The sequence below is a fragment of the Eublepharis macularius genome, chromosome 5 (genome assembly GCF_028583425.1).
Source record: "Eublepharis macularius isolate TG4126 chromosome 5, MPM_Emac_v1.0, whole genome shotgun sequence".
Lineage (NCBI taxonomy): Eukaryota > Metazoa > Chordata > Lepidosauria > Squamata > Eublepharidae > Eublepharis > Eublepharis macularius.
Window position 1 is genome coordinate 78,761,969 of NC_072794.1, and position 22,679 is coordinate 78,784,647.

Genomic DNA, 22,679 nt, shown 5'->3' on the forward strand with positions numbered 1-22,679 from the left:
GGTTTGTCTTGCCTTGACCAGAGCCCCGGCCTTGTTGGCCCCAGCCCCAACCTGGTAGAACTCTCTGTCTGAAACAACTCGGGCCCAGCAGGATCTATTATCATTCTGCAGGGCCTGCAAGACAGAGATGTTCTGCCAGGCATTTGGTGGCTGAGGCAAGCGGGCCTCCTCTTTGGCCTCCCACTGGGAAGGGAAGTATTCTCCCTCTCCCAATCTCTGCCTTTTGCTGCTGTTGCCATCTGTCTCCTGGACCTATTATGATTATGTGCAGGACTGTACTATAATCGCTACTGAAAGAGGGTTGTGGAATCTGCTACCAGTTTATAATTGTTTATATTGTTATACATTTTACTTATTATTGTATATTGTACTATTTTAATCTGTATGTTATACACTCAGAGCCTGTTTCTCAGGGAGAGCGGACTACAAATCCAATAAATGAAATGAAATGAATGAATAAAGTCTGAGCATCTTCTCCTATCCACGTATTAATGCAAAGTAAGCCATTTATACTTAATTCGTATACCACAGGACCAAATATAATTCTGTCACAAGTATCCATTGTGTATTATTTTATTAAAGAAAGGTAAGAGTGGAAAACTTCTTGTGTATATTACTAAGCAGACATGAAAGAATATTTAAAATCCCTGGGAGAAAAAATGGATTTTAAGCATCTAAGAAAGCAAGTGACTGTGATTTTTCTTCCTTCAAATCACATACATGATCTTCTCAGCATATCTTCTGAAAATTAATCAAGTTGAATTTTAATATTTTGACTAAAATTTGGAAATTTACCAAACAATTTCTTGGCCCATGAAAACTAAGATGGGCTTGCTTCATGGGATAAAAGAGGACTGGGCAGCACAGAGGCTGGCCCTTATGGTCTTTCCTGACCACCCATGATGCTGTGCGTACAACTGCACTGTCAGATCAGGTTGGTCCTTCTTTCCCACCAGCCGCGGTCAAACTCTGGCCTCCCTCTGACTTTGATAGAGGGGAGAGTAGAATAGCCTTTGTGCTGAAAATCAATAGACTACAATAAGCCATTTACAAGTTGAAAAGAGAATGCTAATGAGGCCAGGTTCTCTGGTCCAATTAAACCTAAACATTAAACAAAAAATGGTACACAATGTAAAACCAGTACTGTTGAACAATCAAAGAGATATAGCAATAAAATGGAGGGATCTTTGGTAAACCAAACACAATGAATTGACCATATCTATTTTACAACCAAAAATATTAAAATATTTGAAAAGCAGCCACCTTCCTCCCTGAAAATACTTGGCAATGCAAACTCATATTTAAATACTCAGGCTAAATGAGCAACTTTCCCTTTTCCTGCTCAGGCAGCAACTCTCTCTTTCCTAATACACAACCTGATGGCTAGGGACACCATGGTTAATTTACCAAACAACTACTGTCTTTGGGCAGAGCCTCACCTCTCGGTCCTGTAATGACAGGTCGATGATGCTGTGTGAATGCTGTTCCAAGGGAGGAGGTCTGCGAAGGCGAGGGACTGCTGAAACCAGACTTCTCTGACTTCTTTAATGTAGTTGGTGATGGCATTCCTGGCAAGAATGATTGATAAGTCATAAGTGCAATTTAATAATGCTAGGTCATGGAACAACAGCCTATGCATTGTGGGTGCAAAACAGACAGATAAACTTAAAGGACAAATTAAATTCAATACAGCAGCAAGCTTGAAGGCTCGCTTTTATTTATGATTGTCTTTGGGGGTAAAGGGTGACCATAGTTGCTTAAATGAATCCATATTAAAACACAGCCATGCTTCTCTTGTAAAGCCTGAGTTTTGAAGCAATTTGTTGACTTGTTATTACTATTTTTATGTTATTAAACTGTATCCTGTACAGTCTATCCTCCTCTAGAAAATGTAGAAGACATATTCTTGCATCTTTAAGAGATCTAAAGATGCATCTTTAAGAGATTTACCCTGAGCTCTCTCTATGGAGATTAAATATGCTAAGGAGAAGTTCAGAAATTTAGACCTCTGAGATTAGACTGCAAGAACAGCCCTTTATCTTATTGCCAAGATCACTGCTTCTGTTAATGTCTGTGAATGAGACTGAGGAGCAATGATAATAACAACAACAAGGAATGGCTGGTAATAAGTAGACAAAGCATCGAGGAGTTCCATATGTCACTGCATGAATGAACTTTTGAGTTGCTGTCTCCTTCGAGGTTCTATTGGAGGTAAACTCAGTGGCAGAAAGGTTGTGTAGAACCTGTCATCGTGTAGCCCCGGGAGCACAGGACATTGGTGAGTGCCAGTTCTTCCACCTCCCACCCAGAGGGTAAAGGAACCTGGCAACCCTAACTGTAACACAGGGATTGTAATATAGTTTATCTTACAGCGTCACTGTAATTTAACTGGAGAGAGATGACCTTTCAAATGTTTGTATAAATGATATTTATTAAATACTAAAAGTATTTAAAAGTTTAGACTCTCTTGGACACATTAAATGTACATTTTAAATTGTATTTAACAAGGATGCATTTTGTACAATTTATAACCCTTGTTCCCCTTTCAAGAAAGTAATTAAATGGACATCATTGCACCCATTAGATTCCAATACATGACTGCTTCTTCATTGTTATGAAGAAAGGCTTTTGATTTGAATGTTCAAAAGGAATGGTGACTGAAGCAGATATGGAACTAGCTGCTATTTTATAAAAGCATAGGGTCCTTTAAGAAGGGAAAGGAACAGTGGGCAAGTTAGATGCTACAAAGCATTATTTATATAATGTTTTATATAAGGTGACCTTCGGCTAGTCATGGCTCTCTGGAGCTCTCTCAGCCCCACCCACCTCACAGGGTGTTTTGTTGTGGGGATAATAATGGCATGCTTTGTAAACTGCTCTGAGTGGGCATTAAGTTGTCCTAAAGGGCGGTATATAAATCAAATGTTGTTTTTATCATTATCATTATCATTATGGTGCATTAGTGTGGTATTTGGTTTGAGTAACAGAACTGAAACATTCTCTAAATGGGTTAGAAAAAATATGAACATAGCCTGCGTGCAAAAATAAAAGTTATAGGAATAAGCCAAATAAATCTAGTTCTTCTGAAATGGTAACAGCCAGGTGATGTTATCTTTGAGGCTACCAGTAATGTCAATTTTTGCAATTAGAGAATAAAACCCAAACTCTCTTTTATTCCACATTTGTTTGATATCCCTGATATATCCTGTGTATTTCTAGTATACACCCTTCAATTTTCGTACATTTTTTTTTGAAAAGTGGACAACTGTAGTGTAATTAGTTTGGCTGTCTTAGCTTTCACCAAGTTAAGCAGCCAGCAGTGTTAGGAATACTTTAGTAGTAACTACCAGATACAGAACTCATGGATGGGATTAGCATATTGAGTATCCAACATCTCTGAACATCAATCTGTTAGAAAATCTTGAAAGAAAGACATTTGTGCTGCTTGGATGCATGAAGGATGAAATTACATGATCAGTAAGTTTATTCCAGGCTCTAGTGCTCTGTAATGGAGCACAGGATTATATACAAGTCTCTACCACTGGTGCAGGAAAACACTTTCTTCCATTGTTCTGGCCCTATAAAACCTTTCTGTTAACATAACGAATACTATATAATGGACACCATGGCAGCTTTGCTCATCTGAACAGGGTCTCCTGCAGGTGCCAGGCTGCACACAGGTGAAGTCAGCCTGTATACGGGCTTTCTCTGTAGTGGCCCCTATCCTGTGGAATGACCTGCCTGAGGAAGTCAGAAGAGCCCCTACTCTCCTGGCTTTTCGTAAACGATGCAAAACTGAACTATTCAAAAAGGCTTTTTACTTAAATGGGAGGGCTGTATTGTAGGGAAGATGCTTTGCTAATGAGTTAGGGACCATAGACTTCATCACTATATTGCCTTACATATTATCTTCTGCTTTAAATATGTATTCCTATATACCACCAGTGCTCCATGTTGTCTAATGTTAGTCCTCAAATTGATTATGTTCTGCTTCAGTATTTTTTCTACTCTGTATTGGATTCTTGCTAATGCTATGTCTTTTAAAACTTGTAACTATTTATCCTATGGCATTTTTTATGGAAATGTCCTTGATACTGTATTGAAACGTACTTGATACTGATTGTACTAATCTCATACTGTGTAATGCACTTTGAGTCTCAGTGAGAAAGGTGGACTATAAATGACATTAAATAAATAAATAAATAAATAAAAGAAGAAGCTATAGAATGGGTGGTATGGGTGCCTATAATCACTACAGCCATATCCGAAGGGTCAGACACTAGCCTATTATCCCACAGAGTTTGTACAGTTTGTTCTAGCAATTTTTGTATCTGAGGAAGTTTTAAAATCTAATGCCCTGACATGATTGCATGGGAGCAGGCGTTATTTTAGAACCTTGGTATAGTGGTTAAGAGCGTGGGACTCTAATCTGGAGAACCGGGTTTGATTCCTCACTCCTCCACTTGAAGCCAGCTGGGTGACCTTAGGTCAGTCACAGCTTCTAGCTCTCTCAGCCCCACCCACCTCACAGGGCGTTTTGTTGTGGGGATAATAAGAACATACTTTGTAAACTGCTCTGAATGGGTGTTAAGTCATCCTGAAGGGTGGTATATAAATTGAATGTTATTGTTATTGTTGTTATAAATGCAGACTACTCTGGGGAATCAGTTTGGATGGCCTCTATGGATTTAAATAATTATGCCACTTTTCTACTATTAAGTCTCTCGCTGTAGACGGAAGAAACAAACAAATAACACTAAAATGATGGGCTTCATGGGACAACAGTATGTGTACAATATTTTTAGTTCAATTTAGGTACCCATTACTATAAAAATTCTTTATGTAATCAAGGAGTTGTAGGCTTTGCCCAATCTTTCAATGTACAGTTATGTTTAAAGCAGAAAACCTAACATGGATGAATGATAGTAAACATCCTTCTATAGGTTATTCTGGGTTAATAAACACTATTATATCCCACAGCAATAGCTACATCAGTTTGCACAGCAAAAACAAAAAGAAAATTATTGCGTGACAGGTTTTCATGGGCTAGAACATCTTAGCCCATGATGCTACAACTGTGCAATCCTAAATGGATTTACACTTTCTAAAAGCTGTTAACTTCAAAAGGTTTAGAATTGTGTAACTATGTTTAGGATTACAATGTTAACCTTTAAGATGCAAAGAGTGAATATCAGAAAATAGAGATCTTTAAGTGCTCAAATATTATTGTTCTTAGAAGAAACTGGTGTACTTTTTCTAAAATCAAGCCTTCTGAATGTTCCCCTATGTAGCATTTTCCTAAATGCAAAGCAAATGATGCATCCCATCCATCTGCCTATTATGCAATTATAGATGGAATCTTTAGCATTTCAGTGCCTATGGTTATTGGAGCAATGGTATGGATAGTGAAGCGTCATAGGAAGACCTTTCAAAAGACTGCAGTTCGCAAACCTCCAATGCAAGTTAATCCAATGCAAGTTAATTTCAAGCATCATATTGTATCGGTCACTGAAACGGTGAAATAATGTAAAATTCTGTACCTTCTTATATTTGCCAATAGAAATATCAGTTACATAGCCAAAAAGCATTTATCTTTACCAAAATAAACAAGAAAATGGTAGGATATGATGTGGTAGGATATGAGCTTTCGTGGTAGGGTAGGAGCTTCAGATAGACATGGGCACGATCCCCCCCCAAATACTGATCAAGCTGTTCGTGGATCCACGCTGGTGATGACCCCAGATCTCCGATTCACTCCGATCAAGTCCCGTTTCTGATCTGGGATCTGGGATTGGAGGGGCGCCCCCCCCCACTTAGAGCAGATGGGGGAAAAGTTTTTAACCCAGCGACGAGCCGCGTCCCCTCAGGGAGGGGATGTTTTCTCACACACACACATGCGCACGCACTTAAGAGCAGAGGTGGGGGAAGTTTTTAACCCGGAGTTTTCTCACACACACACACACTTAGAGCAGAGAGGGAAAACATTTTTAACCCACCCCTGCCTCTCCAAATAGAGAGAGAGAGAGAGAGAGACACCCCGTCAACAAGTTTCAGCCAGCTTTTAAAAAAAAGCAGGGATAGAAGCCATTCCTCGGGCTTTAAACAGGAAGAAAGTAAAACCAGGATCCACATGGATCCTCACGGATCCTATGGTTTTTTAAACAGGAAAAACACAAATGAAACATCAAATCACATACCAACTTCTTGCAAAAAGCAGGCACTGGGCTGAGAAGCCAGGAGGAGGAGAGAGATATCTCTTTTCAGTTAACTCTTTCAGCACTGAACGAACTAGGAGAGGAGCGCAAAACAGCTTAATGGCTGCTCTCAAAGCAAGGGTTTTTTGAAAGAGTTAACACTGAGAAGAGATCTCTTCTTAACTCTTTCAACGGCACTGAATTAACTCAGGAGGAGCGCAAAATAGCTTCTGCTTCTCTCTCTCTTAACCCATTCCTCTCCCAATCACTTTGCTTATATTTTTCTTAGGAAGCCACCTTTTCACTCACAATAAGCCTGGGTCTGCAACGCAAGAGGGCTGTGTTTGGCCGTAAGAGCTGCCTCTCAGGCTTTGCAGGGATGAGATTCGAGTGCCCATGGCTACAGAAGAACACCCTTTCCCCCGCCCTCCCCTCTCTTCTCCCAAATGGTGACAAGACAGGCATGTTGCTGGCTGCTCCATGGTTGGAAGAAAGCCCTGCTGATCAAGGAAAGCTGGCCTTCAATTCGTGTTTCCAGGGTGACAGAAGGAGGGGAAACAGCTCAGGCATTCCCCTAGCTCCATTTCCCCAGAGCTCCATTTCCCCGGGAATAGATGGCTGGTGCCAGAGTGTCTGCAATCCCGAACAGAAACCGATCGATCCGATCAAGACCCGAGCAAGCGCCCCACCCGACCGCTGGATCGGTTGCCGTGGACAGAACCGATCAGCTCGGTCCCAATGGCGCAAACGCCATTATTGGGGTTTTTTTCAAATCGTAATTCAGGTCGTGCCCATCTCTAGCTTCAGATACCAGAAAAAGAAGTGAATTGTGGCTCATGAAAGCTCATACCCTACCACAAATTTTGTTAGTCTTATAGGTGCTACTGGATCTTGCTCTTTTCTACTGCTACAGACGGACTAACATGGCTACCTATCTTGACTCTATAAGATAGAGACCCTGTTTACTGTTAAGTGTTATCTTATCAACCTTGATTACAATAGTATGGTGATGCAGGGTCATAGAGTTTGCTTGACCCAAGTTTTTGGTATCTTACCTCCCCAGTCCTTACCATCCTACATGAGATATTTAACCAGCTTATGTTCCGGGATTTGCCTTAGCTTGATTGAATGCTAACCTCTCTTAAGTCCTGAATGGTAGATTTTACCATATTCCTTATTCTGTTCTTGTGATCAGGGTAAAATTGACACTTTGTCTCATAAAATATTGGAACGTCCTTTTCTTACTGTTTTAAGGAATCATTGGATTTCACCTCTTTTAATTTTTTTTGCCAGTTAATAATTTTCAGGGGGAGATTCTTCCCTATTTGATGTTAGAGATCCAAACATAACCTTGTTGGTTGCTAAATTTCTGTCTAGCATATTTTTCTTTAGAAATTAATTTATTATTCTATTAGTCATTGTTCAAGATCATTTGATCATAGGAGCTCTGAAATGGAAAGGAAGGAAGATTCTAGCAATTTTCATCCCGGTATCTCCAGGGAAAGTAATTTTCCTATTTTCATGAATTTAAGAGAAGTTTATATATTCAAAGAATGTAAATCCTCCAGATTAGTGATAATACTATTTACATCCTCTTTCTGACTTCACATATAATGTATAAATTTCATTTATTCCCAAGGTTTTACTCCGGAAGTACTTGACCACCTTAACACAGGCATCTGATCTACACAACATAACACTGTCAATTTTGTCATAGGAGTAAAAGCTAACTATTGAATACTGCCCCAACTTGGATAGCCCAGGCTAGCCCAATATCATTACATCTTGGAAGCTAAGCAGGGTCATCCCTGGTTAGTACTTGGATGGGAGGCAACCAAGAAAGTCCAGGGTTGCTACACAGAGGCAGTCAATGGAAAACTACCTGTGTTAATCTCTTGCCTTGAAAACCTAAGTCAGTTGCAACACACAGACACACATTGTCAACATACATATGCTAATATCAACATACGTATGAAGAGCACTGATAAGTATGAAGAGTAAATAGCAGAAACATGTTCAAAGAAGCAAAGGAATGGAGCATAGACTGTCAAGTATGGGAACTCACTCATAAATAATTTAAACAAAACATACTTTTACAAGATTTTTTTTCCCAAAAAAGATACATTGACTTCGTAATGCAAAGTGAAACCTGGTTATTTATTTATTTACAAAATTTACATCCTCATTGGGGCCACCAAAGATGGCTAACAGATTAAAATATGCATAATAAAACACACCTTAAAAATCATTAAAACCAAACAAAAGCACATAATCAAAACTGTTTAAACCAAAGTTAAATTATACATACAAAACCACAAAAACAACAATTAAAACATAATAGGAAGCAGGGATCACTGAGGGAAGAACAGATAAAACCAAAAAGTCCTCACTTGCTTGCAGAAGACAGTAGCAGAAGGGGACAGATGAGTCTCCTTTGGGAGAGAGCGCCAGAGTTTTGGTGCTATGACCAAGGAGTCCCTCTCTTGTGTTGCCACCTGCCTAACGTCAAAAGATGGGGGGGCATACAAAGCAGGGTCATGGAAGATAACCATAGCAGTTAGGTAGGTTATGCTACATAGTACAGTCAGAATTCTGTATGTTACTAAGAAGAATTTTTGGCTTGGGTTTCTAAACCACGGAGTGTTAAAAACATGGTAATTTGCCAAGGAAAACTTCTTTCACTTAGCCAAGATCTGTGAATCAACAAGTGGACACTTTGTTGGTGTAGTTTAGTGGCAATTCTAACCTAGATGTAATACAAAGTTGGGTTGCTTTTTAAAAAAATACATTCATTTTTTCCTGCACTCATTTCTTGGATGTTATTATCACTTAACAATTAAAAACTCCCCATTTTGCAATGAAAATGAAAAATGGAGTATCCAAGGCTAATGCACTAGTCATTGATCTATTCAGTTATACAAGTCATTTGACATGTGGTATCAGAAATTTTTGAACAAACTTTAATTTCTGTGATAGCAACTATCACAACACAACAACGTAGATGGAAAAAAACATGATAGGCAAAAGATACAATCATAAATTCAAATAGCATTTACAAAGTACTAGATAAAGTATTTGCATACCCTTTTAACCACATTATAAAAATTTTGAACTTGGTGACCAAATGCATTTCATTCCTGGATATCCTCATTTGGATTTGAATATGAAGAGTGTAAATCCTAATATTTTCCTGGGAGTAAGCCCTATTGAATAGACTTGAGTAGGATCCTGAGTAGACTTGCTTAGGATCTCTCTCTTTAAATAGCAAGTGAATGGATTTGCAACAAAACAGTGTAGCCATTATCTCACACTGATCGTAAGACTTCAAACGATTTCAATAGCGATTTCTACTATATATGAAAACTGATAATCTTAACAAATCTACTACAATTTACAGCCTTTGTTACCCCCATATTTTAAAACAGACATATCAAGAAAAGCCCAATTCAGCCTGAATTGGGCTGCTGCGGGGCATGGGAGCGAAAAGGAAAAGATAAAGGTAAGAATGGGTCCCACATCGCCTGCCGGGGGAGGGGGTAGGGGGACACAGCATCACAGAGTTCGAAGGGGTCATACAGACCTTTCTAGTCCAACCCCCTGCTCAATGCAGGATGAGCCTAAAGCATCCCTGACAAATATTCATCCAGCCTCTTCTTGAAAACTGCCAGTGAAGGGGAGCTCACCACCTCCCTAGGCAGCTGATTCCACCTTTGAACTACTCTGACCGTGAACAAGTTTTTCCTAATATCCAGCCGGTAGCTTTCTGCATGTAATTTAATCCCAGTGCTTTGAGTTCTATCCTCTGCTGCCAACTGGAACAGCTCCTTGCCCTCCTCCAAACGACAGCCTTTCAAATATTTAAAGTGAGCGATCATGTCTCTCCTCAATCTCCTTTTCTCCAAACTAAACATTCCCAAGGCCCTCAGTCTTTCCTCGTAAGGCTCAGTCTTCAGACCCCTGATCGTTCTTGGTGCTCTCTTCTGCACCCTCTAAGTTTTGTCCACATCCTTTTTGTATTGAGGCCTCCAGAACTGTACACAGTACTCCAGGTGCAGCCTGACCAAGGCAGTATAGAGAAAGACTATAACCTCCTACGATTTTGATGCAATGGCCCTTTTGATACAACCCAAGGCTGAGTTTGCCTTTTTTGCTACTGCATCACACTCCACTCATATTTAGTTTACAGTCCACTCTTACTCCAAGATCTCTTTCGCATACATTACTACCCAGTAGTATATCCCCCATCCTGTATTTGTACTTCACATTTTTGTGTCCCAGATGTAATACTGTGCACTTATCTATGTTGAATTGCATCCTGTTCATAATCGCCCACTTCTCCAGAGTATTCAGGTCTTGTGGAATTTTAACTCTATCTTCTTGGGTGTTTGCCACTCCTCCCAATTTGGTATCATCAGCAAATTTAATAAGTAGCCAGTTTACCCCTTCATCTAGATCACTGATAAAAATATTGAAAAGTACTGGGCCCAAAACTGAGCCCCGTGGCACCCCACTAGACACCTCCCTCCAATCTGATGAAACGCCATTGACCACCACTCTTTGGGTGCGGTCCTCTAACCAGTTCCCTATCCACCAAACTGCCCTATAGTCTAGTCTGCAGTTTTCCAGTTTTCCCATTATAATGTCATGAAGAACCTTATTAAAAGCTTTATTGAAATCCAGCTAAATCATGTCGACAGAGTTCCCACAATCAAATAAGCTCGTCATTTTATCAAAGAAAGAAACCAGGTTGGTCTGACAAGATCTGTTGGGAACAAAACCATGTTGACTTCCCTGGATCACTAAGCAGTTCTTCAGATGCTTACAGACTGATCCCTTTAAAATCTGCTCTAATATCTTTCCAGCAACAGAAGTCAGACTGACCAGCCTGTAGTTTCCCAGGTCATCTTTCTTCCCTTTCTTAACTGGCAACCTGGCAACTCTAGTCACAGGGCTGGACTGACCCAGGTTGGGGGGAGGTCACTGGCCCACTGGGGGGTAACCCAGTGCCTTAATGGCCAATCCACCCTTGCCTGTGAGGTAAATGATGTGTAACTAGCTCAAGGCCATGACAGTGATTGGCAGGCCGTGGGCAAGCTTCCAGGAGTCTGCTTGCCACCACTGGGCACCAACTAACCCAAGAAGGCAAACCCCCAGGGAGACCAAAAACAATCCAATAAGTATGGTTGTTGGGGGTTTTCCGGGCTGTATTGCCGTGGTCTTGGCATTGTAGTTCCTGACGTTTCGCCAGCAGCTGTGGCTGGCATCTTCAGAGGTGTAGCACCAAAAGACAGAGATCTCTCAGTGTCACAGTGTGGAAAAGATGTAGGTCATTTGTATCTACTCAGGAGGGGTGGGGTTGAGCTGAGTCATTCTGTAAGAGTTTCCCAGGGTGTGGAATGCTAATGGCGGGAGGCTTCACTGTATCCTGAGGCGGTTCTTTTGCATATGGATTGGTGCTTGATGTGCTAATCTTCTCTGCAGGGCTATTGTCGGGTGTGGAGTGTTTTGTTGGCCTGGTGTTTTTCAGAACTCCAGCAAATGCTCAAGTGTAAAGTGGTAAAGTGCAGTCATCAAGATTATAGCAATGGATTTGAATACTAATCACATTTAATCAAGATAAAAATAAATCAAAATCCAATGCCACTGGGCATCTGGCAAACCTAACACCAGGGAAAAGCTTCTGTTCATTGAACAGTTTGTTTGCAACAACATAGATCTGATTTCAAATTCCAGATTACAACCTGCAGATCCATCTATTTCTTGCGGCCTCCACTGGCTTCAGTTCAGACTTTCCTTCTGCTCCCAGGTCTAGGATTCTTCTAGCACTGCACCCTTAACAAAAGGTTAGCCTTTGAGGTAGATAGGTCCCAAGAGAATAACCTGCTGCTGTCCTGGCCAGGACTAGAGATGGGCACGAACAGCAATACGAACAAAAAAAAGCCACGAACAGCCCAATCTGCTGTTCGAGAACAAGCTGTTAATGAGGCCCCCTTCTAAACAAACAGGTGGCCATTGCAAGCCTAGTTTGTTGCTGTTCGTCAAGCCAGACAGTCTGCCACCTGCAATCAATTCCCTTGGCAACTTAGGCAGGGATTGTCTGAACTCTGTACGAACTCCTGCTGTTGCCCTGGAAACCCCAATCTACGCCCAATTTAGCTTGATAGGCAGGTCTTCCTTCCAAGTGTGGAGCTCCAAATTTGGTCAGGTCAGGTTTCTGGGAGTGGTGCAGTAGGGATCTTGACCAAACTTGGATGATGGCTGGAGGAGAGCCTGCTGGCCCCTATGAAAAGTCAACCACGAACATGTTCGTGAACAGGGCCATGTTTGTGGTTGTTCGTGAGTCCCTGTTTGTGGATGGCAATGAACAACAAACACCATGTTCATTTTTTTTTTCTGTTCGTGCCCATCTCTAGCCAGGACTACTGCCTGTCTCACTGTTCTGATCCACAGGGCCACAGCCCTTGCCACCTGTCTGATTTCCCACTCTAGTCAGCAAGCTGTTTTTTCTCTTTTCCTTCTTCCTCTTTTGGCCTATTATTCTCCTTCCCTCTGCCACAACTACTCCCTGGATTGCTTGGCATACACTTGAGTAGGCCTTTTATTTCAAGGAGTTCTCTACTGGGGCAGCCGTCACCCCTGAGGAGGCTAGTAAGGCAATTTCACCCCTGTCTACTCTTTAGGTGCCCTTGGGACACAGTCTTGCCTTTCTCTCTTCCTGGTAGCTGAAGTGTAGCCTTTCTTGAGGTTGTTCCTGGGCATCCCCACTTGACAGCATGACCTGGGATACAATGGGGTGTGACACATGCTCATTTGAAGTGGATATCAGGTATTGTCTTCAAGTTTTCTGTAGGACAGGAGCGTACAACTCAGTTATATGGGCCAGAATGGACTTTGATCGGAAAAAGCAGCCACATTGCAAAAGTCTATGGTGACATCTGCCTCTGAACCTTCATTCTCCAGTTTGGGATCCTTGGGATCTAGGAACACTTAAACAAGACAATGAGACTTTTTACACTCATACTTTACAGCGTTTCTGCACCTGTTTCATGTCCCATGTTTGCAGAGGTTTCACACTTGCAAGTTAGTCATGTGACGCAGTGCCAGTCTTAGTCGGCGGTATCCCTGATTTCCCCCCCTGCGAACAGACCGCAAAGTTATTTTGAACCCACTGCTGACTTGCAGTTGGCCCGATAAATTCCAATGTGAAGACTTTTGTCCTCTTTTTGCTTCTCTCCCCCCGCTTCTTCTTTTCCTCTGGAGCTGATTGGTCTGTGCGGATCTGACCACACCCTCTCTCCTCAGCTCCCTGACTGCTTTGTCCCCCCCCCTTTAATGTTTCAGCATTTGGCTGTGCGGCAAAGCATCCTGGCCCACCTGGCTGGCTGGCAGCAGAGAGCTGGACGCCTGTCTGACCTGGCCCAAGCAGGGAAAGCAGAGCGCAAAGTGGGAGGGAGGTGGGCAGGGCCGGGGTCACGGGGTGCAAGTGTGCACGCTCGCCCCCTGTGCCCTGGAGCCTCTGTCTGAGCAATGCCCCCAAAGAACTCAGGCTTGGCTTAGCAGGCGGCCCTGGTGGCTGGGGGAGGGGAGAGCTTCAGCTGTGCAAAACATGAGGTGCTTGGTGTGCGGTGTGGGGCTGAGCCAACTTTAATCTTCACTCAGCTGCCTCTTGCCCTTGCAAGTGCTGGCGAGTTTGTGAACCGGGGATTATGTGCAGCCTGGAGCGAAGGAGGGCCGTAGGAGACGTTCCCTCTGGCAAGGCCTCCACTCAGCCTCTCCTCTCTTCTGGCTCCTATCCTTGCATTCCCCTATGCCCCCGCATCCTGCTGCTATGGCTTCCTCTTAAGCTTCTGTCATCACATTTGAGCTGTTTGCTTCTCTACACCACCCTCTCCTTTTCCTTAAGCTGATTAGTCTGTGTGGATCTAATAAAACCCACCCTCCTCAACACCCTGTCAGCTTTTTCTGTAATTTTAAAAAATATTTCTAAAGGACAATAATGTTCCAGCATTAAAATGGCATTCAAACAAACATGTGGAGTCTTTCTCGAAAAGGATCACCACACCCCATCCATTCAGGGTTCACATGATCACGTGAGACCCATGGTGGCTGAAAAATTTGCTAGGCAGGGACAATCAGCTCTCAACATCCCTCAGCACTATTTTCAAACATGAAAAGTTAGGGTGTGAAAATAGCTGCACAGAGATGCAGCACTGATGTGCACAGGGAGGGGTGGGGTTTCAAGTGGTGACATCACAAAGTTACAACACATGCATAACTTTTTTTTAAAAAAAAAAATGGTGACATGCATTCCAAAGCCCACAAAGTGCGCAACCAAACCGGGGCTTGTGAAACAAAATGCAGGACACTAATTCAAAACTCTTTGGACAGTGTGAAATGCTCAGGTGCTGAGCCGAATCTGTTGCGATCGTGGCGACTCCTCAGAAATGGCGCGTTAACTCTTGAGTGAAATATCTCTATGTCATCATGTCAGAGGAAGAAACTACTCATTAGGGTTAGATACACCACAGCCAGAAGTAGAATCAGAAAGAGTGACCCAACAGTCCATGGCCATTGGGGCCCCCATTTATCCTCATCCACAATAGTGTTCTGAGGAGGTGGGGAATTCTTTTTGAAAAAATCAGTAAAAATGAGATTCATAGTTTATAAACTGCTGGAGTTTTCTATGGATTGAGAAGAAAGAAAGCAAGAAATATAGAGAAACCAAACTGAGCTTTCAAATGACTAACCTCAGCTTCTTATATATGCTGATGATATATTGACTTTGCAAAAGCTTAAAAGCACAGCTGTTGTAATAGTGGACCTCAATAACTTTATTTAAAATAAATATTACAAGGTGTTCAAGACATTTTATAGTGGAGAGCAAGAATATAATGCTAAGCTTCTTAAAACTGCTTGAACTGTGAAATCAAGTAATGAACACTAGAAAAGATTCTGTCAGCTGGAATCAAGGCTTAGACCAGTCAGCGTTTTCCCCTAAACCCTTGTTACAGCAAGGCACTTGATTTTTCATCTCTGCATTTTGTTCTACCCAACAAATAAACCAACCTGACCTCTACTAGTTACTTCATGAAGGTCTTGCTTGTCATCTTTTAACTGTATTCTTTCACATCAAAGCCTTCTGAGCCACTGAGACAGTGGCAAGATATAGTTGTGCTATGACTTAAGTTGATTTCAGTTTCTGTTGAACTGAGATTTCATAGTACTCACTGCAGGTAAAAGAAGAATGATGCACTGAAATGTTGAGAGAGAGAGTAAACCAGCAGTATATTTCTTACAAAGATGCTTGTTCTATTTTATTAGAATTTTTAAATTCAAATTTCTCCATCACATGCCTTTTGTAAAATGTGTATTCAAGCACAGTATGCTGAACATACCTAGTAAGATGATGAATGCAGAAAGAAACTCAAAGAATGAAGTTGAAATAACTTGTTTAACTTATTAGAATATCATGTGGTCAACTAATAAAGACAGACTATAGAAAATAAACACATTCTTTTTGTGCTCAAATAGTAAAGAGTTTAATTCTACTAACCCATAAAATGAGGTGTCATTACTTCAAGAATGCTATCTTGACAAAATAAGTGAAAGAAGGTTTCTAACAAAGGCATATCAGAAAAAGCACTTTTCTGTAAAGTTGGGCTGTTCCTACTGATTAATGCTACATTCAACAAAAGAGACAGTGTCTGCCTAATTACATTAAATACTTATCTTCAGGGGATTAGCAGGGTGTTTCTGTTCAATGTCACTCTTCCTGACAACCTAATGATAGATCTGTTTACTTAAGAGAGCAATTAGTAATTTTTTTACTGTTTTCTTAACTGCCTTCATATTATAAAAATATTTGATTAACAAAACTATAGCCTATCTTGCATTGGGAACAACATAGTCTGAATACTTCTGCTCTTTCTTCAAAGGCACATGACTACAGCTTGCAGTTATCTTCAACAGCCTCACATTCCACCTTCACAAACCCGATGATATTATTAATGCTATATGAAATATGTATTCCAACTAAGTCACAAAACTTTTAACTAAGTAGGCAATGAAAGAGAATAAGGCTTCTGGGTCCAGACATTCCATTGACTCTCATCTGAAAAATGATGCATAGATGCGTCAGTAAAGGCAGTAAGATATGTTCCCAAATATAGAAGTCCAAAATCATAAAAACTGTATGGAATAAAAAAGGATGCCAATAAAAATTAATCCCATCTCTCTCCTTACTAAAATGGGTTTAAATGTCTGATACACAATGGTCCCAATCCAGTCAACTCATATTTATAGCTGGTAGCAGCCTATTAGATACAACTCCAGTCATGACAACACTAATTTCTTTATCAATATCTTTTGCCACAACCGATGAAAATACCTGCAAAGCTATGGTTACATTTGTTCAGGAAAACACCAGGCTAACAAAATAGTCTATACCCTACAAGAGCCCTGCAGAGAAGATTAGCATATCAAGCACCAATCCATATGCAAAAGAACCTCCTCAGGATACAGTGAAGCCTCCCTCCATTAGCATTCCACACCCTGGGAAACTCTTACAGGATGACTCAGCCCAACCCCACCTTCCTGAATAGATATAAATTACCTGCCAACATCTTTTCCACACTGTGACACTGAGAGATCTCTGTCTTTTGGTGCTACACCTTTGAAGAGGCCAGTCACAGCTGCTGGCGAAACGTCAGGAACTACAATGCCAAGACCATGGCTATACAGCCCGGAAAATCCACAACCACCATCATTCTCCAGCCGTGAAAGCCTTCGACAATACATCACAGACACAGATTCATGTGTTCTTCTCAAAGACACAGGTCTTTCCATTATCAAACATATAAACTCTACTATTTGATTTTAAATACTTTTGAATTGAATGTTATAAATCACAACTTAATATGCTTTATTTCAATTTGAATAAAACATGATTCTGTCTTAAAATTTATGTATACTTTTAAGAAGCTAGAATTATACAAATGACGTAAAATTGTTTATTTATTCATTCTAGCTGGTGTACTGTTCTATCATAGATGCTTAAAAAAGATTTCCAGAGTTCTATATTCAGGTAGAGACAACGGCTGAACTCTTCCCCACTTACGGTCAAATTAGACTGTGGGGTGTATCCAAACAGCTTTTCCACTCAATCTTGCCCAATTGTCCTCCCTACTACAGCCCCTGTCACACATGCCTTTTGTCTATGCAGGTCCCATGATCATCAACATTACCTTGGGGGGGGGGGCTTAAAGTCACTCCTCTCTTTTTCATCAGCAAAAAAAGAGAAGCTGATTGGATCCACAAATGAATGTTTCAGAAGCCTGACTGCTCATAAGCAAGCAATTCTAGGATGTGGAAATTTAAAGAGGTGTTTACATCATTTCCCCACTGTATTTCCCCATCAAAATTGCTCCCACTAGCTTCAAACTCTCCTTCTGTAGGGTTCTAATGTGTATTTCTGAGATTTAGCGCATGCTTGCACTGCAATGGGGGAAGCTGCTAAAGGATGATTTAGAGAAGAAAAAGAGGTTGGCAGAGGAAAGGTTAAACACTCTGTCTTCCCTACTCTTTTAAATACCTTCCAAAGCAGCTGTCCAATAAACAAAGTGGTCACTGTGGTTTAGAAACAGGTATCTTTGTAGAATTTCTTACTTGTCCCTAGAATACATTCACATATTCATTTTCTATGCATGTTTCCTAGAATGCTTGATTCACTTGAGTGCTGCTGTTAGTGTTCTTTTGCCCCAGAAAGCCCATTAATAGTGGGATACTATCTGAGAGCCATGCTGCATTTTCAGAAGAATCACATACTGTGGTTCAGATCGCTTCAGGAAGTAGATGGAGAAACTGCACCACCGCATGATCACTATGTAAAAATTAAATTCTTATTAGATATAATATCTTCCATGAATTTACTGCCCCTAAATAAGCAAGTGCTTAAATTTTGTTTTACTTGTAAGCTTTTCATCAAATGGTTTTCAAGGGTAGTTGCATTGCAGTACTTCATTGTGGAGCCCACAAGGACAGTGATGATTGTGACACAAGAACTGCATCAGCAAAAAAGGTCAGCGATGTTCAGCTAAATTTGTACTTACACTGAAGAGCATTTAGGCACCATCGATAACTTCTCTTGCCTTGTTCACAGCCTGAATGTGAATAGGCTCAGAAAGCTAGTTCTTTCCCCCCTTACCACAGGGATAGCTGTAGATTAAGGATCTTGTTGAACAAGGACAACGCGCAGTAGAAAGAAATTTAAGAAGAGAAATGCTGCAATAAAACACATTTCCTTCAAGAGAGCTTAGTAATTAACAGGAATAAAATACACAACTGATTACCTAAAACTGTAACTTTTTTCCAAAGGCCATATATTTGTTAAAAGGCAAAAAAAAAAAAAAACTTGAAAGCAATGCAAGTAGTGAATTCTGCATCATGTGCTCTGTCAACTGTTGTCCCCCTGCAGTGCTCCACACTGATGTTGCTTTGTGTAAACTCTTGCATCTTAAAGAGGTATAAACTTTCCTGAAATTGGTCGAACACATGAAGCTGGTTTACACTGAATCACAACATTGGTCTATCTAGATTAGTATATTGACCACTCTAAGTCGCAGTGGCTCTCCAGGGTCTCAAGCAGTTACTCACATCATCTATTGTCTGACCTTTAATTGGAAATATCAGAAATTGAACCTGGGACCTTCTGCATAAAAAGCACATGCTCTTAACCCTGACCCAATAACTTTTCCAGTTATGAGAAGTCTCTTGGAAAGACTTTTCCCAGCTATTTCTTCACCATTGGAACCTTTCCTTTTTTACTGAATTAGAACCTTTTTATCCATGGACCCATTTAAAATTGTTTATTCTTTTTACTGATTGTATTTAGGTGGATATTCATCTTTTTTGTGAGGCCTTCCTCAAGGCTCCCCCAACTCTTTTCAAGGATCTAGTCTCATAATACAAAGCCTGTCATCAATCTTCATCAGGCTTGGCCAATGTTAGTGTGGTAAGGAGCACTGTGTGTCCTGCTTTCACATGATTTAGGGGTTTCAGTATTACCAGACAGGTGAGAGAGGGTTGTATGCTGAAGTGATTCCCATACTACTAAAGTAATATTGTAAAGGGTCCAATAATTAGGGAAAGTCCAACAAAATATTCTTGAATGCAAAATGAAAATGATGCAATATTCTAACAGTTTTTCATATAAAATGCACATGATTCTATGACAATAATGACAATGAATCAGGTTATTGTCAAAGATAATGATCTCTACTTCATTCCATGAACTGTAGAAGAGACAAATTGATCCGAAGGTTACTTTCTGTCATCATGCTTATGTCTATTAGAGAAAATGAAGTGTAAAAATTATTTTACATAATGGCTACCTTGGTAAACTCCTGATTATGCCCCAAATACTACTACTGATCTGCTATATTTTTGTAGTATCATATTAATTAATATATTTATGTTGCCATCAGCAAATAATGAAATGTGATAGTGTACAAAAGTAAGAGCTGTTGTACTGGCTCACAACAATGCTTCATGAGGTTCTGTATTACAGATGCGCATGTGGTGTAGAGGTTAGAGTGCTTGACTAGGAACTGGCAGACCTGAAACAAATTCACTCTCCCCCAGCTATACAGCTTGTGGGCCAGTCACCCTCTCTCATCCTAACCCACATTATGGGATTGTTGTGAGGGGAAAATGGAAGTAGAACCATATATGCTATTCAACACTCCTTGGAAGAAAGATGGAATAATATGTAGAGATAGACAGATGAATCTGACAAAACTCAGTACTAGTCACCAGGGGCGGCGGGCCTATAGAGGCCAGGTAGGCGGTGGCCGCAGGCGCGGGGTGCCGGAGGGAGCGCTGGAGGAGGCTCGGCAGGCGGGAGCGCGCGCCACAAAGCACCAGCCTCCTATCCCTCCCACCCCGCACCGCTGCTGCCGCCAGCACAAGCCCCTGGCCAGGCGCAGCCACCGCGGGCAGGCATCTGCGGCGGCGCACGCAACCGAGCGGGAGAGCTCGGAGGCTGCCCACCGCAGCAATCAGGCCGGCGGCGGCGCGTGCGCTCCCGTGATAACGTCACGCGTGACGTCATCACGCAGGCCGGTGCGCGCACGCGCTCATGCGCGCATGGGGGCGCCCGGCCGGCCGCGAGCGAGGTAAACCCTTGCTCCGCCCCTGCTAGTCACTTCCATGAAAGACTGAGTTTGGTAGTTCACACTAGTTGGATATGTAAGAAAGAGAAGAAATAACCACAACGCAGAAACAAAACAGGAATACTACGTTATCCCTTCTTGGGCAGTGCAGATACTAATACCATGACTGTCTGTGGTAGCAGTATAGATCAACAGAGTTTATTGCACATCAGTCCATAGCTAACATGAAAGCAACCCCACCATCAAATAAGAGTTCTTTGAATTTCTTCTCTCTAATAGGGACATCCTGTGTTAAGAGAGAATTCTGTACCAACACGGCACATAGAGGGTTGTGAAAACCAAGCGGCAGCTCTGAGTCATACTGTGGTTCTTTTCTACCATAACAGATGCATAGGACACATATTAGGGTCGACTTGGATTTATGTTATGAGATTTATGGAAGGAGTACACTTCCTTTGATGATCTTTCATGACACACTTCAGAATAAACAGGACTCATTTCCATCTAAAATTTACAGGTAACATTCATAAACAGATTTATGTAGCACTAGCTGAGATGAATGTATTGTGATCCCAAGGTCCTGGTGTGATTGCTCCTGAACATTATACTTTATTGGCAAAAATCTCAAACTGACAAGTATAATGAACCAAAGTTTAAGCATTTAGGGAAGGAGGAGGGAAATGTTATTTAAATTTTTTTTGCAAAGAAACCTATTTGGTAGCTTGCTGAGGCTCTTTTTGATAATTTGCTATATGTATAAATGGAATGAGGAATGGTTTTGGAGTGTAGTTTGTTGCTGGTTTTGTCATGAGTTACTAACTTCAGCTACAATTATCTATATAAATAGAGTATTACATTTACGTATTGCCTTGGTACTGTTGTGGGTTATTTTCAATTTACTGCACTGAAGAATCAACTGTCTTTGCTGCAGTTAATGATTTTTGAAACAGGTACGAACCATCATTATCAGAATTCAAGACTGCAATGTGCCTTGAAAAGGTGGCCGAAGTTATATTTGTAGAAAGGTCAGGTAAACTAGTGATTAGGGGTGTGCAAGGAAAAAACTTTCGGCTTTCTTGTTTCGGGATTACCCGAAACAAGATTCTCTGCCGTTAAAGCCGAAAGCCGAAACAAGAATCTCTTTCGGGATTCGGGATTCGGGATTCTTTCGGCATTCTTTCGGCATTCTTTCGGGTTTTTTTGGGGGGAAAATGCCTCCGTCTTTCAGGACGCCTGGAGGAGGCATTTTCCCACCTAATAAGCCCAAAATTGGTGGGGACCTTCCTCTAACCCTTCTCTAACAACCACCCAAGTTTCAGACAGATTGGACTTTGGGGGGGCCATGTTATGGCCCCCCAAAGCAGGTCCCCCCATCCTCCCATAAGAAAGCGAAGGAGCAGCATATTGTTAGCATGCTGCTGCTGATCTTTCTTCATTATTTCCTATGGGGAAAAAATGAAGAGGCAGGCTTCCTTTGCCAGGGGTGGCATTTTGCATGCAAAATGCCCCCCAGCCCTCAGGGGCCCTTCTCCCACCCCTCCTCCCACCCCCCACCAAGGCTCAGCCTGCTCCCACTTGGGGGGGCCATTTCATGGCCTCCCCAAGTAGGTGCTCTAATCTCTACCACTGACAGCTGGGGGAGGCTTGTGTTGCCAGGGGTGGCATTTTGCATGCAAAATGCCCCCCAACCCTCTGGGGCCCTTCTCCCACCCCTCCTCCCACCCCCCACCAAGGCTCAGCCTGCTCCCACTTGGGGGGGCATTTCATGGCCTCCCCAAGTAGATGCTCTGCTCTCATCTCTACCACTGACAGCTGGGGGAGGCTTGTGTTGCCAGGGGTGGCATTTTGCATGCAAAATGCCCCCCAGCCCTCTGGGGCCCTTCTCCCACCCTTCCTCCCACCCCCCACCAAGGCTCAGACTGCTCCCACTTGGGGGGGGCATTTCATGGCCTCCCCAAGTAGGTCCTCTCAGCCCCTAAAGTCCACCCCTTACAGCCCCACACAAACCCAATTCCCCCCCAGCTGCCACACACAGACCCAAATCCCCACATTAGCCCCTCACAGACCCAAATCCACCCCCACCTGCCCCACACCCATAACCCCAGGAACAGGCTGGCAAAGGCCAGCCCTCTCCCTTTGTTCCCTATGCTGGGAACTTCTAAACTCTCTTTCCCTGGGCAATTCTGCACAGCCCAGGGGTGCCACAATGGTGGGCACACTTCTGAGTGCCAGCTGGTCCCTGTGAAAGAGCACCTGAACCACAGACACCCTCCCTCAAATTCCCCCGCCACCTACAGAGATGGCTGGCCAGCCAGCC

At 42.0% G+C, this 22,679-nt stretch overlaps 1 protein-coding gene across 2 annotated transcripts in view; it reads right to left on the minus strand.

Annotated features, from left to right (window-relative positions):
• Positions 1-22,679, minus strand: part of NFIA (nuclear factor I A) — a 448,502-nt gene that overhangs the window by 76,725 nt on the left and 349,098 nt on the right. For both annotated transcript variants that reach the window (XM_054981696.1, XM_054981695.1), the window contains exon 7: positions 1,440-1,568. In XM_054981696.1, coding sequence (XP_054837671.1) covers positions 1,440-1,568 — 129 coding nt within the window. The remainder of the gene's footprint in view (positions 1-1,439; positions 1,569-22,679) is intronic.